Genomic DNA, 26,356 nt, shown 5'->3' on the forward strand with positions numbered 1-26,356 from the left:
AACTAGCTATTCGAGGGGAAGGGAGTAAAGTAATAGCGACCACAACTGCCTCCGCCCCCACTGGAAAGCTAGGTGTTCTTAGAGAATGGAATCCACAGGAACACATATCAAGGCACGGGTCTTCCTGAGGTTAGCATGCTCTGTTGGGCTAGTTTAAATTGTTTTTCCGGGACACGTAGCTTTAACAGACATTTCAAACAGAAGCTGATGTTTCTGCTTGGTGAGCTCGGCAGGTAAACTGTCCTGGGTATCAAACCTATGGTTTTATCAACAGCATCGCTTAAGATGAGGCTAAAGTTAGTGTAAATGTCAGGTTAGAGTCTGTTTAAAGAAAAATATCAAGTAAAAAAAAAAGTACAAATGGAGTAGAGAGAGAGTACGGCAATCAAAAGACTTCTTAGCGAATGCACAGCCCCTAAAACTCATGCCTGCCAGTAGTAGGTGCTCTAGAAACACCACCTCTTTTGGTCAATGGCCCCTCAAAGCCGGCGCCTGAGGGGGAAGGGCTGAAGGAAGAGCTAGCACCAGGGCAAAGCTGGAAAGAGTTAAAAGAAAGGGGTCTCAGGTTTCCCTGGCCCATCCCCCCTGCAGCTAATCTGTCACCTAATGAAGAAGCGGCCAGCGCAAGTGAGCTAGCTGGCAGTTCACTTACAGCAAACTGATTAAGAATGTTCAACCAACAGCAGACTGTAGACCTTTCCAGAGAAAATAAATAGAGTGTAGACTGTATGCAAATGTGTTTGTCACTTTGACAGCACGTCTCAATTAAGGCATCTCGCGGCTGTGGGTAGGCTCTGTGGCTGCAGCTGTAAGGGAGAGCCCGCTGCATGGCTGATACTTGGGGCTTGACCTTAATCCGCATGCATGCATTAAAAAAACCCCTGTCTTCCTGTACACTTGCATAATGCTGGCAGCCACGTGAGGGAAGTGACAAACCGGGGGGGGGGGGGGGGGGGGGGGAGCCACTTTCATCCTCTCCAGTTTACAGACCTGTGAAGGCACAGACAGCTCTTATTTCAACAGAGTTTGGGGTGGCTTTTTTAATTGTTTATCCCCCACCCGCGCACACACACTCTTATTCTGCATTTAGCTGGGAGTGACATTAAAGCATCTCTACTTCTTGCTGAAATGGAAAGAAGGTCTTTCTCCATTTCAAATAGGGCCTCCTTTTTTGTGTTTCGAAAATGGAATGTTTAACACCATGAAATCCCTCTCCCCCGCCCCCTCTTTCTCTGTAATGGGCTCCGAACTCCAGAGAGGGGCTCTTTTCATGGGAAGGTTAGCGTGTGCAGGAATGAGGACAAAGGAAAGCAGGAAGCTGGCTCTGGAATGCCATGCTGGCGACGACCGGGGGGGCTGTGCTTTCAGCAAACACAGCCAGGAAAACTGGGGCGCAGATTTAGCCAACAGGGTCCAAGCACCGGAGGAGGGGGCAGCTCCTCGGGGGTGCAAACGCCAATGAAATTTGAAGATAATCATTAATCAAATGAGCGCTGCCCGGTGGATGCTTCTTTCTTGCGCTACATGCCAATTTTTGTAACATCTCTTTTAAGTGTAAAATCAGAAAAGGGAGATGAACGTCCCCAAGTTTAAGGTGTATGAATGTATTATCTGAAAACGCTGATTACAGAGGAAGATTCCTGTTTCAACAAACTCATCTTTCACTATAATAATCCACAGCAACGATTTCGTTAGTTCTCTTCATTTCTAAATAGCTCAAAGCCTGGTACACAGTAAGCACTTGATAAATGTCTGTTAAAAGCAGGAACATTTAACATGCGTGTTTCTAGATCCCTGAGATGATAAAATAGCAATCATACTTAAGATTAAATTATGAAGATTATTTTAATCATGCTTCCTCTAATAAATGGTTAAAGAATCAGGTGATTTGAGAATGAATAACCTTGCAAATTCTTGTTACAATCATAGAACAGAACCATTTCTCTCAAATCAAAAAAAAAATCATGACTTTTACTAAACAATAAACTCTGGTCAAGAGAAGTAGAGAAGGGTACACAATCTTTTTCAAACAGAAATATAACTACTGATAGGAAATGGAGAAAAATCCTTTCAGTTTCTATATGTTTTACTTAAGAGAAAAGAAGTCAAACAACTGGACAATTTTTTAAATGCTCGGGTCGAAAACAGTTGCCTACAGACTGGGATCCGAAGAATCGTGGTGTGGGTGTTTACTCTGAGCAGCGCGACTCCCAATATTGATTTTCAGGAAGTACATTAATAAAGAACCCCTAATTGATTTTTTTTTTTTTTAAAGACTTCGCTGTTGCCTTTTATCTGAAGAGGCAAAGCAGGGCCTGGATTCTAACGCGATGCTGGGCTAACAGAGGCACCCTGAACGGAGTGCCTTGGAGTCGGGAGGCAGCAGCTGCGCTGAATGACTTCATTCAGCAGTTGAGCTGGGTTATGACCAGAGCCATGTTGTCGCCTCAACATTTCTGAAAAGTCACCTCTGGAAACATGTTTGCATCAAGTGAATCTCTGAAGATGTGCAAGACGCCATGGAGTTGTTTTGTTTTGCCAAAGAGAGCCAAAATGAAAGGCTGCTCCGTGCGCTATGGCTTCCGCTCGCACAAAACAACAAGCCCAGACCATCGAAGGGCTGGGATACATACCTGGCCAAAGTGAACTGTGATTGGCCTCCGGTCTTCTCGGAACTTGGGGTCCTTGGCCTCCACCAGAGGGGATGGCGCAGTCTTTGGCAGCTGCTCTTCTGTCGTGGGGGCACAGCCATTCTCGGTGATGTCCTGCAGGGAGAAGCCAGGTCAGGGGTTGGTGTTGGGGTCATGGCATCAGAAGTGAGCACAGGGGCTCCTCCAACCCCACCGCTAAGAGGCCTGCCAGGGAACGCCCTCTGGGACATTTGGAGCCTGTTCCTGGAGGAAACGGAAGGCTAATTTGGCCCTGTGACTTTTGAGGAGGAGAGAAACCAAAATTAGACACATTAAATTACAAAGACAACATCATAATTCACACTAGTGGGGTGTGGGGCTGGAAATCTTTTCATCCTACTACCTTACACAGCCATTTTAATTTTTATATATTCACTCTGTCCAATGCAGACATTTAAAAATTACTTGCAATCACAGCTCGTGCATAATTTTACATTCTGTTTTTTCTTACTACAGGCATCTCCATGGTGCTACATAGTCATTAGAATGATAATTTTAATGGATGCATAATATTTCATGGAGCAGATACTCAATAATTTAACAAACCATTCTTGCTACTATTGGGCACTTAGGTTGTTCCTAATTTTTTTTTTTAAACTTTCTAAATACCATAGTGACAAATAATGCAGTTTTTCTTTCTTTTGGATTATTTCTTTTATGGAAATCCCTCGGAATGAAACTGCCTGATCAAAAGATAGAAATATTTTTAAGGCTTTTTATTCATTCTACCAATTGCTTTCCAATTTACACCAACTCCCAGCAAGGGATGCATTATCGGCTTCACCATGCTCGTTAGCCTTACCATTTTAAACATGTATTGCTAATTTAAGAGGTGAAAAATTAGACCTCATTGTTGTTTTCATTTGCATTACTTTGATTATTTGTGAGTGTGGACATTTTCTCCACATTTGTTTACTGATGACGCTACTGTTTATGAAAACGATGTGCTCCTGCTCCCTCTTTCTTATCCCTAGTCTTTCTGGACGAGGATAAAAAGGCTGAAATCCGAGATAAGATTCTATGACTTGGAGAAAATCTACAGAGCCAATGTCACTTTTTTTTTTTTTTTAAATTCAGAAATTTACACTTAATTTGTGCTTCTGATGAAGTCAAATTTTAAGGTAAGGAAAAATCCCAATGTGCAAAAGTTATGTGATGGATCCTTTGCCTAAGGCTGGCAGCTGACTATACTTATAGGTTCTGTGGGACATGGATGATGCCAACTTGTGCAATATGGATCAGATGCTTTTTTCAAGTCATGAAACTTGCTTAAATCTTCATTTAAGCAAGGCAGAGAATAAATGTACAAATAAACATTTAAATCATTATTTTTTACTTAAGTAAAAAAAATTCACAGCCAGAATAAAATAATAAATACCATTTCCAATTATTTTCATAGCAAAAACAAAAACATATTTTTGTCAACAAAAGCACACACCCTCAGTACTCATTGAATTCTGCACAAAAAAGATTTGAAAATTGGTTGTTCTTAACTTAGTCAAGTAGAGACTGGTGGCACATAGAGGGAAGTGATCCCTGACTGAATAAAAAAATGCATTAAGAAAGAAATACTTGTAACATTGTTGAGCCTCAGTCTCCTTATCTGTAAAATGGGAATATGGCAGCTATGAGGAGTAAAGGAGATTAAGTGACATAGTGTCTAGAACATTTTTTTTACTTAATAGTGTACTATATATGGTACTCAATAATTGAGTACCCACTAATAAGATACTCAATAAACTATAGGGAGTAAATCAACTATACTTTAATAATAAAAACAAGTAAAGCATAGGACATGGAAACAACCTAAATGTCCATCAACAGATGAATGGCTACAGAAGATCTGGTACATATAACAATGGAATACTACTCAGCCGTAAAAAAGAATGAAATAATGCCATTTGCAGCAACATGGATTCAACTAGAGATTCTCATACTAAGGGAAGTAATTCAGACAGAGAAAGATAAATATCATATGATATCACTTATATGTGGAATCTTAATATGGCATAAACGAACCCATCTGCAGAACAGAAACAGATTCACGGACATAGAGAATAGACTTGCGGTTGCCAAGGGGGAGAGGGGAGGGAATGGGATGGACTGGGAATTTCAGGTTAGCAGATGCAAACTATTCATTTGGAATGGATAGACAACAAGGTCCTACTATATAGCACAGGGAACTATATCCAATCTCCTGGGATAGACCATGATGGAAAAGAATATCAAAAAAGATTGTACACACACACACACACATATATAACTGAGTCACTTTGCTGTATAGCATAAATTTGCACAACATTGTAAATCAACCATAGTTTAATAAAAAAAAGAAAGAAAAAAATAAACTATAGGGATCCCTCCCCCATCCTCTCCTCACTATGTATTCAACTCCATACACCCAGCGGGGTCTCCGCACTGCTTGGTAACAATACGGGAGATGGTGACCTCCTGGTTTTGTAGGGAGGGCTTGCATCAAGTGGCCCCCAAGTCTTAGCGTGGCTGAAGCTTAGTGATGAGAGAAGCTACTGGCAGCCAATTAGGAACAGCTCTCTTGGAAAGGGGCAGCCCTAAGGTGCTCAGGTCAAGTGGAACAAAGAGGGGAAGGGGCCACCTTCTGTGCCAGAAGTAACAAAGGGCAAAAGGGACATTTAGGATCCAGTGGGGTTACTGAGAGGACAGACATGGGAGGCTGAGTAAAGCCAAATGGTAAAAAAAACCTCACTTTCAGCTGAGGAAAAATACTGCATATGTGTGATTGGCTGGGGAAAAAAAAAGACATGGAGTAGTAAAATAATCTAGTCAGAAAATACAGATAGCAATGAAAACTAGAAGATGGCAACTAAAAAAATGTGGTAGCTTTAGGAAAAGTGTCTTAGTTTAAGCTTTTATTTTTATTTTATTTATTTATTTTTTGTCTTTTTTAGGGCCGCACCCACAGCGTATGGAGGTTCCCAGGCCAGGGGGCCAATCGGAGCTGTAGCTGCCAGACTACGCCACAGCCACAGCAACCCCAGATCCAAGCTGTGTCTGTGACCTACACCACGGCTCATGGCAATGCCGGATCCTTAACCCACTGAGCGAGGCCAGGGATGGAGCCTGCGTCCTCATGGATGCTAGTTGGGTTCATTAACCACTGAGCCACAACAGGAACTCCTTACTTTTTTTATTTTTAATTTTTGAGTTTAAGCTTTCAAGTTAAAATTTTGAGTAAAAATTCTTCAAGTTTTGTTTTTACCATTAACTAGCGGTCTGATCTTTCCAGTTCACTCAACCTCTCTGCACCTATTTCTTTATTTTTACAATGGGGAGTGTGCCACCTGCTTGGCACACTTCAAAGCTACTAAAACAATGGGTTAAATGAGATGCCATGTGAGGAAACTTTGAAAAATGGCACAGCCCTGTGCAAATGGAACCCTGTAGCCTTATTCCTTGCAGAATGGAAAACACACCATCTATGGCGAAGAGCTTCCCTGTGCTGCATGCCCACCACTGCAGTCAGACCCCTGACCTTCGCTATCACACTTAGTCTCCACAACAACCACAAGGCAGATAGGATTACAGCTCTTTCCCAGGTGAGGAGACAGGGCTCAGAGAGGGCAAATCACCAAGGCCACGTGGCTAGAAAGTGGAGGAGCCCAGAGCGATGTGATTTCTGGCATTTATACCCTATCGACCCACGACAACAGCACAGGAGAAGGTGTTCTGAGTTGAGGAGGTGCTCAGCCAATCACCAGATGTGACCTCCACCTCGAAACCCCTGTGTCACACTGAGTCTAGGCTGTCGTGCTATGTGGTATCTGCACTGATTTTCTCATCCCTACGGACGGAATGCCTTGGGTTTTGCTTCTCTGCCCCAGAGCCTTGACTATAATACACACTTTCCAACAAATCTTCATAAATTTGTGATTTTTGTCTTTTGCCTTTTTAGGGCCGCACCCGAGGCATATGGAGGTTCCCAGGCTAGGGATCCAATCGAAGCTGCAGCTGCCGGCCTACACCATAGCCCATGGCAACGCAAGATCCTTAACCCACTGAGCGAGGCCAGAGATCGAACCCGAAACCTCATTGTTCCTAGTTGGATTCATTTCTGCTGCGCCGTGATGGTAACTCCCCCAATCTTCATAGAGTTGAAATGAACATCTGGAAGGCCAATGTGTCGCACAGGCACGTGCTCTTGTGTATCAAAAAAACAGCACTGCACGTTAATTTTCTTTAGTTACAAGATCCTAAGGTGCCAAAGACTTCGTACAAAGTGCTGCAGCTGGCCCTCCCTAATCTGTTAACTTCTTCACTATTTCTCCACCTGGGGAAGGACAACCGCTTCCTCCTGGGACCCCGAAGAGCAGAGCGGGAGGAGCCCTAGTCAGGAAAGAAGTCAGGGCGGTTCACCTCCTCTGCCGTACTTACCGGCAGAGACCTTACACGGGCAGGCATCCAAGACACAGCCCTTGGTTCTGGTGATTAAAGAGATGTTGGTCTAAGAGCTAACTGAGACGCCATGGGCAAAGAGTACGGGGAAAGAGGCACTCTCACACCCTTTGTGGTGGGAAGAAAAACTGGCAATTCATATCAAATCCCTAAAAGACGTAAAGGGCTTGGGCCCACTAATTCCACTTCCAGAAATTTATCGGGATGAAATAACTAAGAATTCCTGCATGGTTCTATCTATGAGGATATTTGCCTAGAAAAAATTGGAACTAAAGTGTCCAGTAATGGGATTAATTAATGTATGTATATCCATCAGATGAAACTGTATGCGGCCATTTAAAACATGTGTAAGAAACATGTAGAGGTCTAGGAAATATTTAGGATACAGTAAGTGGAAACGAAGGTTATAAAAGGAGATTATCCGATTTGTTGAATTTTTTTCCAATAAACATGTTTTTTTGTCTGTAAACAAAAGACCCCAACTTTCAAAATGTCATTAAAAAAACCCACAAAATCAGGAAGCTGATGGAAGGGCTAAATCTGTTCCTTCCTGAAGGGTCACACAGGAGGGAGACACCAGACAGAGCTGCAGATCAGAGGCCAATGCAGGGTGGCCCACTTCCTCTCAGGAGCCCCCCTACGGCTCTGCTAGAGCTGGGGTACTATTACTTTCCACCCCTCGGTAAGGCAAAGCAGTCAGGAAATAATCCAGCTCCTATCACCTTCCCTAAACTGGAATCAAAAATCACAACTGGGATCTAATCTCCGCCTGTCTGTGGTGGGGAAGGCAGGGGCAGCCTGTGACGAAGCCTTGGACAGGATCCCCGGGACCAGTCAGGGGCGGGAACCCAGAGCGGGGAGGGGGCTCTGAGTGGCTTTGGGTAGGAGTGGGGTCTGGGGGTGGGGGTGGGCACTGAAAGAGCAGAGGCTAAGACTTCCTGAGGCAGAGCCCAAGGGGCCTGGAGGACGGCTCTGGGGGCTGTGTGGATGACCAAAAGGGAGAGCACCCCACGCCAGCCACGCTCTCGGGGGATGCGCACGCGCAAGGGCAGACTGGCGCAAGGGCAGACTGGCTGCTCCAGATGTGGGATGTGGGTGGGAGAACAGACCGGATGGGAACTCATTTGCTGAGTGGTTACGTTGTGTTGCTGTTTAAACCTCTCACCTCTTCTAATCCTTGCAACAATCCAGTACGTATCTCTATTTCCGCTACTTCATAAATGAGAAAAACTAGGTTCAGAGAGGTCTAGCAACTTACTCAGGGTCGCACAGTTAGTATCTCACCCAACTAGCACTGAAGCCAGCTTGTCTGCCTCAGAAGCCCAAACACCACATGGCAGTGGGGGTGGGGTGAGGAGGACGCTTCAGGCTCCTACGGGGGTGAGGCTGAAGCCTCCCATCTCTGACTCAGATCGCTGGTCTCCGTGTCCAGATCTGTGCAAGTGCCCTTCTTTTCCAGCCGACTTCACATCATAGCAAATGCAAATTACAAGATGAATATTGATATCAAAACAGTATCTAGAATTGGAATTCTGCGATTGAGGCTGCAGCATAGACAGGGAGCTGACAGTTGGGTGATGAGGTGCAAAAACGTTGGTTCTACAAGAGTCTACCTGGCTCTTCCTGCCCCACACATGCTTCCTCGCTCCCTTCAAGACGCCAGGAAGTGTTTAGCCAGAAACTCAAGCCTTCGCTAACCCAACTGTCAGCTTGCTCCTTTCGGTCACACGGATTCTAAATCAACAAGCTCGGATTTATCTTTTAAAAGATCAAAGATTAAGAAACTTTAAAAAGGGCTGAGAAATGGGCCCAGCTGATTCCATCATTTTGACACTGGAAAAAGAAAAAAGATACTTTTTCAGGGGTTCCCCAATAGGCAAAAAATAACATAACATAAAATAAAAATGATACCCTTAAGTAAATGTCATAATGTTCCCTGTAGGTGAGAAGGACTCACCTTAAAAGGAGCCATCCCTTTTAAAACAAGGCACTCCTGTGCTGGCCCCAGAAGGCGCTGTAAGAGAGTGTGATTTGTGGGGAGCTCAAGCCCAGCCAAGGGGCACGCCCCTGCAGGCCGGGTCTGGCGGGGAGGTGCTTGGGATGCAGGCACTGTATTCTCCCTTTAGAAAGCGACGGCTGGGTAGCATTCTTTGCCATTTCTTCTTCCTAATTTTGAGCAAGTCAAACTTCAAAGGAGGCCAAGCTACAGAAGAATTTGACCACCTTGCTCCATTTATCCAGAGAAATGTGCTATCCATCCTTCTTTTTTTTTGTTGTTGGGCTGAAGCAGAGCAGGTACAGAATAAAGCCACGCTACCGTCTCTATTAACAATTATTTGCCAATGGTCACACGGATAGCCTGAAAGCTCCTCTTTCAGATGCTTTGAAAGTCTGCAGCACAAATGAACGAGGGATGGAGAAGGGGCCCTGCTCAGTCGTATTAGAGATGGACCCTCCACACACCATGGTGACCTCTCCACAGGTCGGCCCTACAGTTTCTATTTGCAATTCAAACCCAAGGCGAGAGCGAAGAGGGCAAGGTTGGGTTCTTGATTATATCTGCGAGGTCGCCATTGCTATGCAGAGCTAGAGGAGGCCAGGTGGCAGCCCAGTACATTTGAAAATTGGGTCTTTGTTGGGAACTGCCTCAATTTCATAGCAGCAACCAAACTTGAGATGTCTGTCTGGGATGCATCTGGGGAGCCCCACAGACATGCTGCCACGTAAAGGGGACGGGGGGAGGGGTGGGGAACAAAAAAGCCAAGGAAACATTTTGTGCTGGAGTGAGAGAGGTCAGACAAAGCCAAATCCTAAATTAGCTCAGGCAAGGGAGCTGGAGCACCGCAGAAGACCAAGTCCTGTCTGTCCCGAACAACGCTAGAGTTTCAATTACAAAAGAGCTCTTCCAAGAACAACCGCAAAATATCAAGTCTGCAGAAATCTGTACGACCGAAGGGGGGAAAAGTGAAAATTGAAAAGGGTGCACTAATAGATCTGTCAACAGTCCGATGGTGACAAGCCACATTTCTATGAAATGCCTTCACCATTTGTGTCACCTGAAATGTACTGACACTCTCTATAGAACATTATCTCCTGAAGCTATTCTTGAAAAGACTGGCGGGGGAAGAGGAGAAGGGGAGGGAAGACTGCTTCAGACACTATCAAGGAAAGGAAGGGGAGACGGCGTGGAAGGAGAGTGATCTAGATTGTTTAAGTGAACCTTTGAACAACATCAAAAACCCTGAGCTTCAACTGGTTATTTGCAGAAATGTTACGTATCACAAAAAGGGGATTTTCTTAAGGCGCGATGCTGACAAGTACGAGGAGGGAGGCAATGGCCTGCAGAGAGCGGATCTGACCACGGAGGTGCATGCGGCCTCCGCCTGCGGGGGGACCCTTTCTTTGCTTATACTTCAAGTAACATTCTAATACCAGCCTGATGTAGTTATCAAGGAGGGGAAACTTGGTGAGAACTCTATGCTTCCTGCCCTTCCAGTTGGATTTTATATCTGCAATCCAATTCAGTTCCATTGCAGTAACTGGGGTAGGAGATAAAAACGGTACATTTGGGGACTTTGATGACATCCAAGTAAAGAATTTCACCTGCCAGTCTCTGGTGAGGTGTAGCAGACCACATTTAAGGTCTACGTGAGTTTACATTAACAGGATTTGAATCTCAACTGTTAAAACGTCACTCTTGGCTGAAACTAAGCATTGACATGCTTAGAGCAAATTATTTTGCAATGAAGAGAAAGGAATCAATTCCTTTGACCATTTCGAGTTAATGAGAGGTCCTTTCTGACTTCCTAAAATTAAAACTGCCTTCAATTAAAAAAAACAAAAAAAACAAAAAACAACAAAACTGCCAGGAAAGACAGAGGCCCTTATTAGCGTGGCACCTTTCGGGGGTGTGGGGAAAATGAAATACGTGATCCCAAACAGTTTTTGGAAAACAAAGCACTTGTTTTAGGAAGGCAGTATGAAGTGCTGTAGTGGTGAGAGCACAGACGCAGTAGGAGGTGGATGTGGAATCGAATTCTGGCTCTCCAGGCTCCTACGGTGGGACCCTGGGCAGATCACTGCACCTTTGAACCGTGGTCTCCTCACACATGACATGAAGATAATACCCCCAGGGCTGGTCCATGGATTAAATGCGAAAGCTCCTGGCCTGGACCATCCTTAGAAGGTGCTTAGAGAAGGGTGGCAACACTAATAACAATGATGACAGTCACAGTAACATACAAAGGCTCTCTCTGTTACATTAACCTCCCTGTACACGTCTAGGGAATCAGGTAGGGGGACCATTGGGCCAAGATGCAGCCTGATTTCATACGATTTTACTGATGGTCCAAGCAGACAATCAGAGTCTCTCCCCACCCTTCTAAGTCTCACACATAAACTGTGAGCAGAGCCCACAGCACCCTCCTCGGACCCACCCTTTGTGCCCTGTTCTGAGTGCTGGCCATGGGCATGCCAGGACCACGAACCACAGCAGTCATTTCCCTGCAGATGCTTCGTGGTTTTGGATACAACCAGCTTGGGGGCAGAGGTCAGGAGGTAGAGATGCTGGGATGGGGAGGCCGAGCCAATTTGTTCAGACCCTGGTAAAGCCCAGGCCCGGTGGGGGCGGGCGGGCGGGGGACAGACCGACAGTGGTAACTCTGAACTTGCTTGCCTTTGTGGGTTTAAGCCAGTCTTAATGTTATTTGAAGACAGTTTTTGTCTGTGAATATTTATAACAGTGTGAAAACTCCCGGACAGCTGGTAATGCATTTTGAAGTGTGCTAACAACACTGTATCAAACAGCCTCTATTGATCACATCGTACTTTTTTGTGGCCACGCATTTCATACACGGTGCTTATACATTTTGAATAAGAACTTCAAGTACCTTTTGCTTCAAGCGGTTTTTCACCTCTTTTATTCCCATTTTTGCATGATCTTTTGCCTGCATGAAAAATTAATTTAAGTTAAGATTCCCTTTCTGTTTCCAGCAGGGATTGTGCTTGATTTCAGTCCGTCGCGAATCACCTTCTCTGATTACTAGAAAAAGGAAGGAAAAATGGGATCACCAAGTCGAAAACATAATGGCTATGAAAACAAATACAATGTTGAAAGGTTAAAAAAAAAAAATCCCTTAAAGAGGCTACAGAGACTTTACGTTCTGCATTTTGATGGCACTGATTTCTCCCCCTCTGAAGCCCTTCTTCTGCTCTTGTGATTATTTATCTCCACAGCCTGGTGACAGCTACCAGTAAGAGGGGAGCAGCAGCTTCTCCAGCCGAGAGGCTCAGAGTATCCATTACACTTCACCAGGGCAGGGCCTCAGGACCAATATCCTGCCCAGGCTGAACAGGCACATCGCTGGGTGTCTCTGGAGCCATGTCTCAAATCTCATTTCGGCAGACACCCTGGCTTTTATTTTGTCATCCTAAGACCTGCGTGGTTCTCTTGGCAGCCACCCACCCCATGAAAATAACTACAATTTAAGTACAGAAAGGACTAACAAAATTAAAAATGGAAACGAAACAAAACCACCCCAGTTAAGTGGCTCAGAGTCAAATGAACAAGTAAAAGAAATCATGACAAAAAATACTTGAGGCTCGTAAAAGATGGAGCACAGGGAACTGGCGTGTTCTCTGATTTTCACTCTGCCATGGGCACAAGTCTCACAAACAATGCATTTCCTAAAGGGCATCGAGGAGAGAGCTGATGAAGAATATGGGACTCTAAGCATGTTTTAGGAACCTGCAAAGGGGCTGCTTTATTCTGACATAATAACGAGGATACACAGAGGAAGGTCGGTCAGAACACCTGACAGACCAATATCTGTGGGTCTCAGGGATGCAGGCACGGAGCAGCCTGCGTTGTAGCCACCCAGGCGACATTTTAAAAGCTAGAACCAGTAGCCTCCCATTTCTCTACTGCAGCAACTGTGAACAGAAACACTTTCAATTAAAAATGTCACTGACCTGGTTATTAAACATCAACGCTAAACAATTCTAAGCGCATTGAGAGCTTTAGGGAATAACGCAGCAGCCCCGGGATCATCTCTGCAACACAGGATCAGGCGTATTTAAGAGTTCTGTCATGCTAAGGAATAGACCTGTTTGGAACCTGAGACCAACACCAGTACTTACGAATTTGTAGACAGTCTTCATGGCTGGGTTTGCTTTCGTTTTTACAGTATTCAGAATTGCTCCACTTCCTTTCTGTAATAAAAATGTCAGTTAGTGATTTGTATTAAGATCTAGTAGGCCAACACCAACAAAGGCTTCTTCTCTTTAATTATGTTAAGCAACATTTCAAGAGCGTGCAACTTAATTAGGGGAACAGGCCAAGATGGTACCTGGTCCCAGGCCATTCTGTTACGGCCATGGTGGAATCCCTCCGGGTGGGTATGGGGGTGGGTGGGGAATGAGGACGGTGATAAACTCGCTGAGGGGGGACCCCAGGCTCAGTATTTTGCTTGGCATCTGTCCGCTGGCTAGAAGGCAAGCTCATCACAGGCTCTCTGACGCAAGGCTTTCCTCGTGGTAATCTACAGCTTCTCAAGGAATTCTAGTCACGACATTAAGGTGAGTTTAATGGCAATGGACTCTAACAACCACCAAGTCAGGGCGGAAAACTGGGGGCCTGGTTAGGCTCCATTATCTGGCTGCTGTGGACACATGCTACCTCCAGCCATGCGCCCTCCTCTCCTCGCCCTGGTTTTTTGTGTTGTTTTTTAAAAATCACTCTCAGGGAGGTTGCTTTCCTTACCACATAGATCTTGACACAAAGAAAGAGGGAACAGCCACAGATGTTCATCATTTATGCTTAAGTGTAAATGCAACATCTCCAGGCTCCGCTTCTTGAGGAGGGCAGGAGAGGAAGAGGAGGGAAGGCTGCCCAGCATACAGTGGAGGCAATGCATGCACACGAAGTGCACAGGCTCCAGATGTTTTGTGAAGGCTGCTCTGGGGTGCCCCGTGCCAGGCTCTGAGGGTCCTGAGCCACCAGAGGGCTGGTTTCTGCCTTCGAAGCCCTCCAGGCTGGGGGTGGGGGTGGGGTGCACCAGGTAACAAGGGCAGCCCAAGGTGGTGAGAGCTGTACAGGCTGTGGGGTGGCAGCTTACTGGGTGGGTAAGGCTTTAGAGGATGAGAAATTCAGTCCATGAAGAAGGAGTAGGAGCTTATGTTTGGATAGGAAGGAAAAGAATATTCTACGAATAGGAAACAGAACATAAAAAAATGCAGAAAGGCCATGGTGTATTCTGTAACAAGCAGTCAGTGCCTCTTGGGAGGTGAGGCAAGAGAGGCCAGACGGGATCAGCTCATGGAGGGCCAGCTTAAGGGGTCTACACTCCAGGGCATTTTTAACCATCACACAATCAGATTTATGGTGGTTTGGAAAGATAATTCTTTTTGTCTCTTTAGGGCCACACCCTCGGCATATGGAGGTTCCCAGGCTAGGGGTCCAATCCAAGCCACAGCTGCCTGGCCTACGCCACAGCCACAGCCACACATCCGTGCCACAGCTCACAGAAACGCCAGATCCCCACCCACTCAGCTTGAGGCCAGGGATCCAACCCGCATCCTCATGGATACTAGTAGGATTTGTCTCCACTGCACCACAATGGGAACTCCTGGAAAGATAATTCTAACTGACTTGAACAGGGAGAGAGGGAGACTGGATCCAGCGCGTACACAAAACAGGAAGATAGGTGACGTAATTACTGGGATTAACTTTTAGCACAATTTTGGTAACTGCCTATATTAGAAAATTTGAGTTTTAATTAAAAACTTCAAATTCTGACCTAGAAAGCATTCTTAGGTTGTAGAATAATAGGAAATTTTCACCCTCTCATTTATTCCATACTGCTTTCCAAAATTACTCAGTATCCTATTTCAATGGTCCTTTAGAGCATTAAAACTCCCTTTATCAATCAATCAACAAGTCCTTATTGCTTGTCTGTGATTTGCCAAGTGCTGAGTTTGGCCATACAAGAAGAACAAAAGAAGTCTTTCATTGAGGAACTGCTTACTCTCGGCCAACTGCAGCCACTTCCAAGGGACCCGCCTTGGCAGCAGTGCACTTGGCCCACAATCAGGAGAGAACACTTATCACACTATGTCGGAGTCGCCTGTTTACGTGCCGGCCTCCCCAGTAAGACCGGAGCTCCCCCAGGGCAGGGCCTGTGTCCTGCTCTGCACATCTCCCCAGTACCCAGCATGGCAGCCGGCACAGCAGCGTGGGCCTTCAGGACACACTCGCTGATAAACCCCCATAAAGGAAAGGAAGCGTTTCAATTTGTTGGTGGCTTCTGAAGTTCTAAGCACCTGGCTTCCAACGCAATTTGTTCACAACAACAGTGAGGGGATGAAAACTCTCTCAGTGATGGGTTCTCCCTTCTCCCAGGAGCCTTTGCTGTGAAAAATATTTCACAGCAGCAAGAGGGACACATTTTGGTTTTCCCCTAGAAGGTTCCCAGTTGGTCTGGCCCTAGGAGGACACCCCCGGAAATGCTCTAAGATGGCAACACCCATTCAACACGCCTTGGCCTGCTTCCCAGGACAAGGAAACTTCTGGCTTTCCTCACCCTCGGCGAGAGATGGCTCTGGACAGTCTCATCCCACTAGTCTCCACCCGGCACGAGAATGGCCTGGCTTTATAAACAAAAGCATCGTCAGCTGAGAGAATGCAGTGCCCTGTGGGCGGCAGGAAAGAGGAAGGCTGCCAGGAGAGGCCCAGCAGCTCTGCGGGGTACACACTTACCCGGACTGTGGAGAGCCACTGGTGGTACAGCTTGTCGCTTCCTGGGGAAAGAGGAGGCAGAGGAGCTGGTGATGAAAGTTACACACCCTCAGGAGTTCCTCCAGATGCTTTTCGCAGGAGGGACTTAGAAAGTTCTGGAGACTTTGAAAATCTGGAGACCCACGTGGAGGTGGCCCACTCCCTGAAGGAGCTGCTGTCACAGGTTTTCTTTCTTAAACTGAGATCTGATCCTATCATTGGCCCGAGTACAAACCCCAATCCCCCCTGCTGCCTACTGGATGGGGGTCAGACCCTCAGCGACCTTGCCTCTCTTCCCCAGTCTCCACCGTCTGCCTCTCTACCCTGTCCTACCATCCTGCACTGCTTCAGGCTCCCTAACTACGCATCCCCCAAGCCGTCCATGTCCTCACAAATGCTGTTCCCCTGGACTGGCCGCCATTCCCGGCTCTCTCTGCTGAGTACACTCAGTGACCAGCTCAGTCATTTCCTCTCTAAGCTTCTACTCGTTCCTCTGAATGGACTTCCTGTCAGGGCTCTACATTCTCTAAAGTCCTGTGAGCCACCCTGGGGGCAGGAACCGCAGGGTCACTTGTCCCAGCATAAGCACATTGCTGGACACACACTTGGCCCTCCTTACACCAGACCAGTGATGGGAACAGAAAAAGGAGGCGTTGTGGGGAGCTGACCCATTTTATCTGGTGGGATAAGGAGGTTTTATCAGCAGCTTTTCTAGAAGGCTGGCCAAATGACTTGACTTAGTTTAGCAACACATAAAGCCTGTTTTCTCCCCAGAAATCATATTCAGCTGTTAGAACGCTGCTCAAACCTGCCTCCTTTGTGAAGCCCTCACATAAGAGAGTGAGCATTAATGGAGCCTATCCTACCCGCCCAGAAACCATGTCTGCTCCTTTTCCTGCAGTGGTTTAGTTTGTACTCGCCATTAGTCATGTGGCTTTCTCGGACCCATCTAAAAGCTCTCTGGGGGCAGAACTGGGTCCCTGTTCTCACTCTACAGGGCTGTGGACGCAACAGGTGTCCAGGAAATGCTCACCAACGACCCGCTATTATTCCTGCAGACTCGCACGCTGGTTTTATTGATCAGCTGCAGCACAGGATGGTTGGGCTGAGGCTGGTCGGGGTCATGTAGGTGAGACTTGCCTGGCGCTGTGAGTTTATGCATACCAGTTGGATTATCAGACTAGTCCAGGCCAGACACACGTCCAGCAATAAGAGGGGGCTAGTAGCATGATTATTCTTGTTTTGCACTTAGTTTTGCTTTGCTGACAAAGACTGAGGCTTTGGGACTTGGAAGGAGAGCCAGAAAGGGATTCAGGAGGCAGGGTCAGCCACTAACACTTCTCTGGGCCTCAGATGCCTCCTCTGAAAAATGAGAGGAAGACTCTTCTGGTGCTAAAAGTCTGCAGGGACGGGGTGCCTTGTGATGGCTTTCACGTTTCAAAGAAACATTTACTGAGCAGTGATCCTGTGCCAGGGTCTGTCCTGGGTGACTGTGCAAACCTCTCCTCGGGGTCTCTGATTTAATCTTAATCAGAAGCCCATGAGGCAGGATTACACTCCGTGCACAGATAGGAGCACTTCAGCTCAAAGAGGTGGAAGACTCGACCAGGTAGCCACTGCTAGGCGGTGAAGCGGTCTCCTAACTCGATACCTCGGGTGCTTTCCACTGCATCGTGAGGGCCTCTACGTGTCCTAGAGTTCGCCCGCCCGAAGAAGTAAGTGACCCCAGCGGGGAGGACTTCAGCTGGGCCAATGAGCATCTCATCGGAAAATGAAGAGGAATTCCTCCAACACTTCAAGGCCAAGGTTGATATCAGTGTTTCCCTAACCCCCAGGGAAGGGAAAGAGACGTCACTGCTACTCCTTGCAAACACGCCCTGATCCCACAGACGGCCCACAGCTCAGAAAGGAAACGAAATGCTCTCACCGGCATACTCGCCCATGTTGATCTCTTCTTCAAAAACGTCACTGAAGCCCTCGCCAGAATTGAGAAGGTCTAATCTACCATCGATAAACTATACAGAGAAAGAACAAACGCACAACAGCTAGTACAAAGAAACGGGAAGCCCATTCAGCTGGCCTCCTTAGTACATGACCAAAGAACCGAGACGGGAAAGGGCCTTTGGAGCCGTGCGTTTAACAAAGAGAGTTTCTAAAAAACGGGCTGGGGTTTAGGATGACTTGTAAAACCACATGACATGTTTGCAAAGGTCCTGTCTGGTGGCTGAGCACCTTCCCCACCCAACCTCCCTCCCCAGGCCCTGGGCCCCCTTTGGGTTGAGGCTGGAGTCCCACCCCTGCCTGCAGCCTCAGTGCTTAGAGTGGAGGTAGCTGCAAAAACTCCACCAGGGACCCAGATGCAGACCACGCGAGGGACAGCCGGGCACCTGTTTGAAGAGCTGCAGCTGTGTGGCGTTCTGCAGGAACTGCCTCATGGCTCCTGAGCGATAGTGGGACACGAAGGCTTCCTCACAGAAGGTGATTGGCTCCTCCTGCAAAACAGAGACAGGGAGAGGAGGGTGAGAGGATCCGAGTAAGAGCATCAGGCCCTGAACTCTGTCCTGCACCTGCGGGTTGGTCTAACGCTCACCACTGAAGTGGCTGTTATCCTCGAGGGCACTCCACTCCATGGGTGAGGAAGCTCATTCAGAGACGGAAAGACATCTTCTAAAGTCACAGCGCTGGCAGGAGGCAGGGACTCCCAATGCCGCCCCGGCCCCTTCCGTCTTAGCCACAGTCGTACCCCGACAGCAAGTTTGTGGGATGTGCCCTTCAGTGGGATGATCTCCCAAACTTTCCACTTTTAGGAGAGGAACCCTTCCTTCAGCCAGCACTTTACGCAGAAGGAGCCCCTGGGGGTGCTGGGGGGGTCCTCGCCCTCCGACCCGGGCCCCGCCCGCCCCTCCCCACACCTTTGCAGTTCCGAGAGACCCAGTTTGAAAACCATTCACAGAGGGCTCTTAACCACTAGCAAAGTATAATTTTAAATTATTATTTATTATCTATATTAAAAAGCCAGGGATGGTCAAAAATAAGATTTATCATCCCATCAACTTGGTGCTTATGCTGTTTGATAAAGAAGTTTGCTTATACCAAACTACATTTTATGAGTCAAGAAAATGACACCCTAGGCTTAAAAAAAACCACCCATCTTGGTAGTCAACACCTCACTCCTTCTTTGAAGGTACTTGGAATACTCATCTACCCAGACAAGTCTTTAATTTCAACAGTGTATTCTCAATTCTGAAAGATCAGACTCTTATATCTTGAACTGAATTAAAGGTACCCCTCCCTTCATAGACTTGGTGGCAAACACAGAGACGTTTGAAGCTCCACTTTCATCCTGCTTTAATGAGTTAGGTGAGTGGTAAGTTTACTGTGCAGCTGCTGTAAACTCCAAGAGTCCTTCCTGCTTAAATCTAGCCAATATTAGCTCAGTAATTGGGCAGACTTACTGCACAAGGGCGGAAAGGATGACCCTAAAATATTAGGGTGAAGGGGATATTTATTTTTATATAGTTATACCACACCCAATTTTATAAAGGATTTGAGGCAGCTTATATAAGCACCTAAAACAAAGAAGAAAAAATCAGAGCTGGAAAATACATAAACATGTAAAATGTATTTCTTTGAGAAAAGAGTAGCTGGATATGCAGGTCCCATACGGTTTCCAAAATTAAGTTGCAAAATTAGCCCCGAGCTTCCTGGCTGTCAACGCAAGAATGAAACAATGCAAACTTTACATTGTCTATTAGAAAAAAAGCATACCAGTTCCTTAGGAAAAAGAGTTTCCTGGCATTTGTTACTTGGGCACGAATTTATACCTGCCTTGCTGAAGAGTGGAGAGATGAGCTAGTGATAACCAACCGAAGCCCACCTAGAATTCTATTTCTGCGGCCTGGAAGTTTTGCTTCTTACCCTTGGAACCACAGCAGGCAAGTGATTCTCTCTCCAGGAGATCTTATCCACGAGCACAGTGTCCCCACATACTGACGCCTAATAAAAATGGCCGGCTCAGACATCTCTTGTTTCAAACCCCTAAGTCTCAATCCCCACCTGAACGGTCCACCAGAACCTCAAACTCGAAATGGCCCAAACTCCCAACTGCTATCCCATCTGGACCACACTCTGGATGTTTTTTTTTCTTAGTTATCACTATCCATAGCTACCCATGGTAGACCTAGCAGACTTCCCAAGTCTTTCCCCCTTCCCCAGTGCAGTGTCTCATCTGTCTGTCCCCTGCTCTCCATTCGCTGGCATGGCCTGACTGCCACGGTGGCCATTCAACTGTATGTCCCTCTCCTGTTTTGTCCTTCCCTGTACACATCATTCCTCTGGCTAGACTGATTTCTAAAATGCAAATCAGATCATGTCATTATCCTACTTAAGAACTTTCATTGTGGAGAGGTTACATTTGTGGATTATTTAATTCTTGCACTAGACTATAAGCTCCACATGGGCAGGAACAGCTCCTGTTTGGCTAGCACGATGTGTGTCACACACATGGGGTCCTGTGTGGGAGAGGAAAGAGGAGGTCCTCACTCCTTAGGCAAGCAAACAAACCGCTCCCAAGCTGAGCCCAGCCTTTTCCAGAGTCCTTCTGTGTCCCTTCACCACGCTCCCCAGTCCACTTACGTTTCAAATGCATCTCCAAATCACAGGTCACATCCTCTCCCATCTCCTTCTGAGCTTCTGCCAGTTCTACTCCTTCTACCCAGACCATCATCCCCTAAACGCAGGTGGTCACTCACCCCTGCTCGGTGCCCCCACAGCACCTCGTGCACCCCAGGTACTGGGTAATCTTTCCTGGTGTCCCTGTGACCAGGAGCTCCAGAGGGTAGAAGCCCTGCTGGGCTCATTGCTACACTCCCTGGGGACAGTGCAGAGCCCAGGCCCCAGTTACAGGCTGAGGGATGTTGGTAAAAAAAAAACACAGAATGTGCCTGGCCCTGGTTCCTGTCACAGGAACCCTGCAGTCTCCATGTGCTGAGACACCACTTAGCCTGATTGGTAAAGAGGTCTCAGAGCACAGTACTGGGTGAGTGATGCCTGTGCTCAGGGAGCTTAGAGCTGCTCAGAGCAAAGGCTCATTGGAGCTGTTAGCATTCTCTCCCGGAGCTTTGGCCCAGGGTTGCCAGGAAGAAGTCTGCTGAGGGACCAATAAATTCAAAAGAGAGTGCAACCAGATTTGTATGGGAGAGTAGCCTGAGGCAGGCTTTAGCTGCAGGAGAGCAGGAAGAATCTCGTCTTTGGGGAGGCATGAACATTTTGGGGCTGTTGTCTACTTACTGGAGGTGACACCTCCCAGGTCTGATGACTGTGTCATAAAAACAAACAGAAGGACATGGGCACAGATGGGAAAGACTCAGGGGAAATGTGGCAGTAGGGGCTTTTTCCACAAAGAGCTGAAAGAACAACATCAGCAGGGTCAGCTCGACTCAGAAACAAGTACTACAGACAATGGAGTGTTACTGTGGTGTGGGTGGGTGGGTGGCAAGAGGCTACCAGAGTCAGAGAAGAAAAGGCTAATCCTTGCAGGGCAGCAGGTATGAACATGAGAAAAGCGGGCACATTCAGTGGAGCACAGAAGGGTGAATAAGAGTTAGGTGAGCATACCCCACTTGTTCAGGACAACCGTTCTCTCCTGACCCTGCTGTGGCACTGTCACCTGGAGTCAGCTATGAAGGGCTGAGTGGCAGCGGGCACAGAGGGCAAAGTCCCCTGGCGCTATTCACCGGCTAACAAGATGATGATAATCCCGGGTCACCTGATCTTTACAGAAGAGCAGGGAAGGCAGCGTGCCTGGGGTCTCATGGTCCATATGTGGCAGGGTTGGGGTTTAATACAAAGTGGCTACCAAAGCCTAGCCATCATGTGCGTTGTCTGCTGTGGGCCTGGGTTTTCTCTGAAGCCTCAGTTCTAACTGTTTGCCCCTGGACATTGGCTGGGGAGCATGAGTGTTTGCTTTAAGGTGAGAGCCCCTCAGGTTCTCCTAGGGGACATTCTAAACGCCAGTCCCTCAGAGACAAACAGCTCCCAGGAGGGAGCAGACGCACCGTCGCCCTACTTGTCGCCTAACTATGTGCACTCGCATGTCAGCCCCCCCCTGCAGCTGAAATGCCCCCTCCGCTGTCTGCAGTGGAGAGGAGCAGGCAAGGTGTCTTGTTAATTCCCTCCTTTGTAAGAAGTGCAGATTTAGTTCTCCAGTTAGGCTGATTAAACCTTTTGTCTTCTTGGGCGACACTCTAGGCGCGGGGGTTGCTGACTGGTAGCGACGTTAATTCAGGCAAGTCAGGCCGTGAGCATTCAAGCTTAGATCGTATTAGCAGAGTTTTCCATCTCTGACCCAAAGGACAGTTAAACACAGCTGCTTAACCCTACCAAGGACTTTGTTACAAAAAGACAAGTTTTACTCTCGGATTATCTTCTTGACACACGGACTCAGTTGAAAATTCCATTACTAATGAGTCTATTTTTGTCAATAGGTGAAGTTGGTGATTCCAAAGGTTTTTGATACTTCCGGAAATAAATGACTTTTATCCACAGCATTGTGGGTACTGGCATAAAAATACAATCTTCCATCAGATACTTCAGCAATTTTCCTTGTGCTGCAGATCCATACCTAAAGCATCAAATTCTTATTTTCCTTCACAAATTTAATTTTTATCAAAATTTTATGTGCACATTTACCCTGTGATTCTAAGAAAAAAGGAGGGGTCCACTGTTTACAGACCTTGCTTAAATTAAAAAAAAAAAAAAAGTTAATTTTGAAAGGTTTATCCACCCAAACATCTAAAAAACACCTACTGTGTGCCAGGCTCTGCAACAGGGGAATACAAAGATGAACGAAACATAGTTCCTATGAGTAATACTAATAATCAAATGAGGGGTGGGGAGTGGATGAAAGTATAGATGATACAAGAATGGCAGATTTTTTTTTTTTTTTTTTTGTCTTTTTGTCTTTTTAGGGCCACACCCGCGGCACATGGAGGCTTCCCAGGCTAGGGGTCCAATTGGAGCTGCAGCCGCTGGCCTACACCATGGCCACAGCAACGCCACATCTGAGCTGCATCTGCGACCTACACCACAGCTCACGGCAACGCCAGAGCCTCAACCCACTGAGCGAGGCCAGGGATTGAACCCATAACCTCATGGTTCCTAGTCAGATTCGTTTCCACTATGAAGAATGGCAGAATGCTATGTTTATAGCAGCATTATTCACATTAGCCAAAAGATGGGAGCAATCCAAGTGTGTCTAGAGATGAACGGATGAACAAAATATACATACAATGAAATATTATTCAGCCTTAAAAGGAAGGAATTTATGGCACATGCTGCAACATGGACGAAACTTGAGGGCGTTACACTAGGTGAATTAAGCCAGTGACCAAAGGACAAATACTGTCCGATTCCACTTCCACCAAGAGTTGTCAGCTTCACAGGCAAGTGGAATGAATGGTGGTTGCCAGGAGCCAGAGGGAGAGAGAAGGGGAGCTACTGCTTAAAGGGTACAGACAGACTTTCAGTTTTGCAAGATGAGAAAAGCTCTGGAGATGGGTGGTGGTGATGGTTGCACAACAGAGTGAACAGACTTCACACCACTGAGCTGTCCACCTAAAAATGGTTAAAGTCATCAATCCTATGTATATTTTACTATAATTAAAAGTTTTTTTAAATGATAGAATGTGTATAATTGTAGAAGCTGGGCAATGGGTACACAGGAGTTCATTTATTTTTATATGAATTTGAAATCTTCCATAATAAAAATCAAAAAGAAAAGCTCCTGTTACCAAGGAATCCTGCCCAGTTCAGGGAATAAATAACTACAGTACAGTGTGACAACTGGCACACCAGAGGGCTAGTTTGGTTTTTTTTTGTTGTTGTTGGGGGGGGGGGGGCGGTAAAGCTATCTTTAAAAAAACTTTTAAAAGTTTAAAAAACAAATCTGATCTATTTGAAGTAACACAACCGGTGGGGAGAGCACATGTCTTGGGGTCAGAAGGAAGGACCTGGACTTGAACCTGGATTCTGCAGATACTGAACACGTGGTCTCAGGTGACTTGCCTTCCCTCATCTGTGACAATTACTCAAGGTTGGTCCATTTCTTAGGGTTGCTTCGAAGATTAAATCAGATGACAACAAACAGACTTTCCACAAATAACTATTTCTGGAGGGCAGAGATTGGGTTTGACCCAGGCTAGTAACATAACTTGTGGGACCCAGTGCAAAATGAAAATGCAGGGAAAAATTGCCATTAAGTACTAAAATATAAAGCTTTTTCCTCTTCTTCACAGTCTCTTTCTAGACCCTTTATGGTGCTTTTTAAGTTTAAGTATTTAATGTCATTCCATGTTAAGGAAAAATAAAAATTTAAATTATTAGCATAGCTTTTGTTGTTCAGCTTTGTATCATGCAATGCCAGTTCTAAATGCTAACATATGTGGAATTGTATTTTGTAAATCGTATATGCATTTGTTCTTACCAGACAGTGGAAATGCTGCACAAAACTAACTCAACTGTTTTTATTCCAGTTCTTGACATATGCGTATTTTATTAACATTCTCTATCTTTGGCTTATAGATGAGAAAGGAAAGGGGGTCTCGTTGCTCCATCTTTTCAGGCTGTCGTCTTCACGAGAAGTAGTTGGCTAACACACGGATGAATAAGGAACGTGATAGGTCTCCAAGGTCATTGGTGTGTCCCAGAACACCACTGGCAGAGTGCCCGCTGTGGCACGGTGGGTTAAGGTTTCAGCACTGTTTCCAACGGCGTGGGTTTGATCCTTGGCCTAGTGCAGTGCGTTAAGGATCTGGTGTTGCTGCAGCTGTGGCGTAGGTTGCAGCTGTGGCTTGGATTCAATCCCTGGCCCGGGAATTTCATATGTCATGGGTGTGGCAGACAAGGAAGGTGTCTGCAGACTCCTCTGCTCCTACACGCGCTCCACTGTCCCATTAAACTTCATTTGCAAAGCACACGTTTGAAGGTAAAAGTGGTAAGATTTCGAGATGGTGACAGCACAGCATTAAACCAGGCACAGACCTTTCTGAGCACAGGGCTCCATGACTGCCCTGGTCACACCACACATCAGAAAGGCCCTCCTGGGTCTCACGTGTCTCTTCTCCCCTCTCCCTTCACAGGCTGAATACTCATCAGGGGCTCTGGTAGTCGATTATGTTTGCCATCCGACTGGACAGCATAGAGTAGCTTCAGGCGAGTTTGCAGGTCAGTGGGAGTGGGATTTCTAAACTCCTGAGCCTGATGTTCCAGGCTCTTCGCGACCTTCCACAGCTGCTAGGTCTTGCTTACAACATTGTCCACCTTGTCTACCTACTCATTCCCTGCTCTAGAAATTCTGGGCTCCACCCTCCAATCTCCCTACATACTCTCATTCCTCTGGCTTCCATTCTCCCAGTACTTTCTTGTGAGAACCTTACCTGATGCCCCCAGGTGACGAGGGCCCCCTAGCTGCTCCTCCATGCCCTCACCTATACCGCCTGTGCCCTGGCCGCCCCCAGCCCACTGCAGGCTCCTAGAGGCAGCTCTGATCTACTCCCAGCAGCTGGTGTGCAATAGACGTCAGCTGAGTCACTCCAGGGAGAGGCGGATGGCGTGTGCACAGAGCTGGGTTCCAGTCCCGGTTCTGCTGTGTGTGCAAATGACTGTGCCTCTCAGATCCCCATTCTTACCACCTGTCATGTGGCTGCAGGGATCGCTGGGGGGTTAAACAGGGATGAATGTGATGGCGGCCTTGGCCATGCATCTGAATCACCCGGGGCACTTTTAAAATCCCCAGTGTCAGGGCCACAGTAGTCTCTAAAACTCCCCAATAACAAATGACATTAACAAAGTCAAGGCTGAGAACCAATGACATAGGTGAAATCAACATTCATTTTTTAAAATTTAAGAATAAAGAAGTATTATCAAAAGAGCTGTAGAACCTGGCCCCATTCATCACCAGCAGTTCCAACTCAATTGCACCCTGTTTAAATACCCCCAAATTCCTAATAAAACACCCACGTTTTTGGCCAAAGTGTAGCATAGTCAAAACCTTGTTCTGAAGTCCTAAGGGTGCTCCCACAGCCTCCTCTGGGCAGCCAGCACCACCCTACCGGCCCCTGCTCCGGGCTCAGCACGGCTCCTAAGCTGGGTCTGCTCCTCACGGGGTCAGCTGTAGGGGTGGCCAAGGAACCTGGATGAGTTCCCAGCCAACACAGCAAAGGCTCAACGCGGTATCCCGTCCAGAGAATGCCAAATCCTTTCTGACTGGAAGGCAGGGAAGGAGGGCGGGAGAGCTGGGACAGCAGGATTCGACTCCAATGACTTCAGGTTTGCCAGAGAACAGAGTTTGGAAGGGAGCTGATGTCAGCTGAGCACCTGTTCTGTCTTTTTTTTTTTTTTTTTTCTTTTGCCTTTTCTACGGCCGCTCCCACGGCATATAGGGGTTCCCAGGCTAGGGGTCTAA

The 26,356-nt window shown here is 46.7% G+C and overlaps 1 protein-coding gene across 21 annotated transcripts in view; it reads right to left on the reverse strand.

The window, feature by feature from the left end:
• Positions 1-26,356, reverse strand: part of DENND1A (DENN domain containing 1A) — a 522,363-nt gene that overhangs the window by 52,212 nt on the left and 443,795 nt on the right. For all 21 annotated transcript variants that reach the window (XM_021074670.1, XM_021074685.1, XM_021074709.1 and 18 more), the window contains 6 exons: positions 18,282-18,386; positions 17,822-17,909; positions 15,877-15,917; positions 13,260-13,331; positions 12,011-12,067; positions 2,634-2,765 (listed from right to left, as the gene is read on the reverse strand). In XM_021074670.1, the coding sequence (XP_020930329.1) occupies positions 2,634-2,765; positions 12,011-12,067; positions 13,260-13,331; positions 15,877-15,917; positions 17,822-17,909; positions 18,282-18,386 (495 nt within the window). The remainder of the gene's footprint in view (positions 1-2,633; positions 2,766-12,010; positions 12,068-13,259; positions 13,332-15,876; positions 15,918-17,821; positions 17,910-18,281; positions 18,387-26,356) is intronic.

This window comes from Sus scrofa, chromosome 1, assembly GCF_000003025.6.
Source record: "Sus scrofa isolate TJ Tabasco breed Duroc chromosome 1, Sscrofa11.1, whole genome shotgun sequence".
Lineage (NCBI taxonomy): Eukaryota > Metazoa > Chordata > Mammalia > Artiodactyla > Suidae > Sus > Sus scrofa.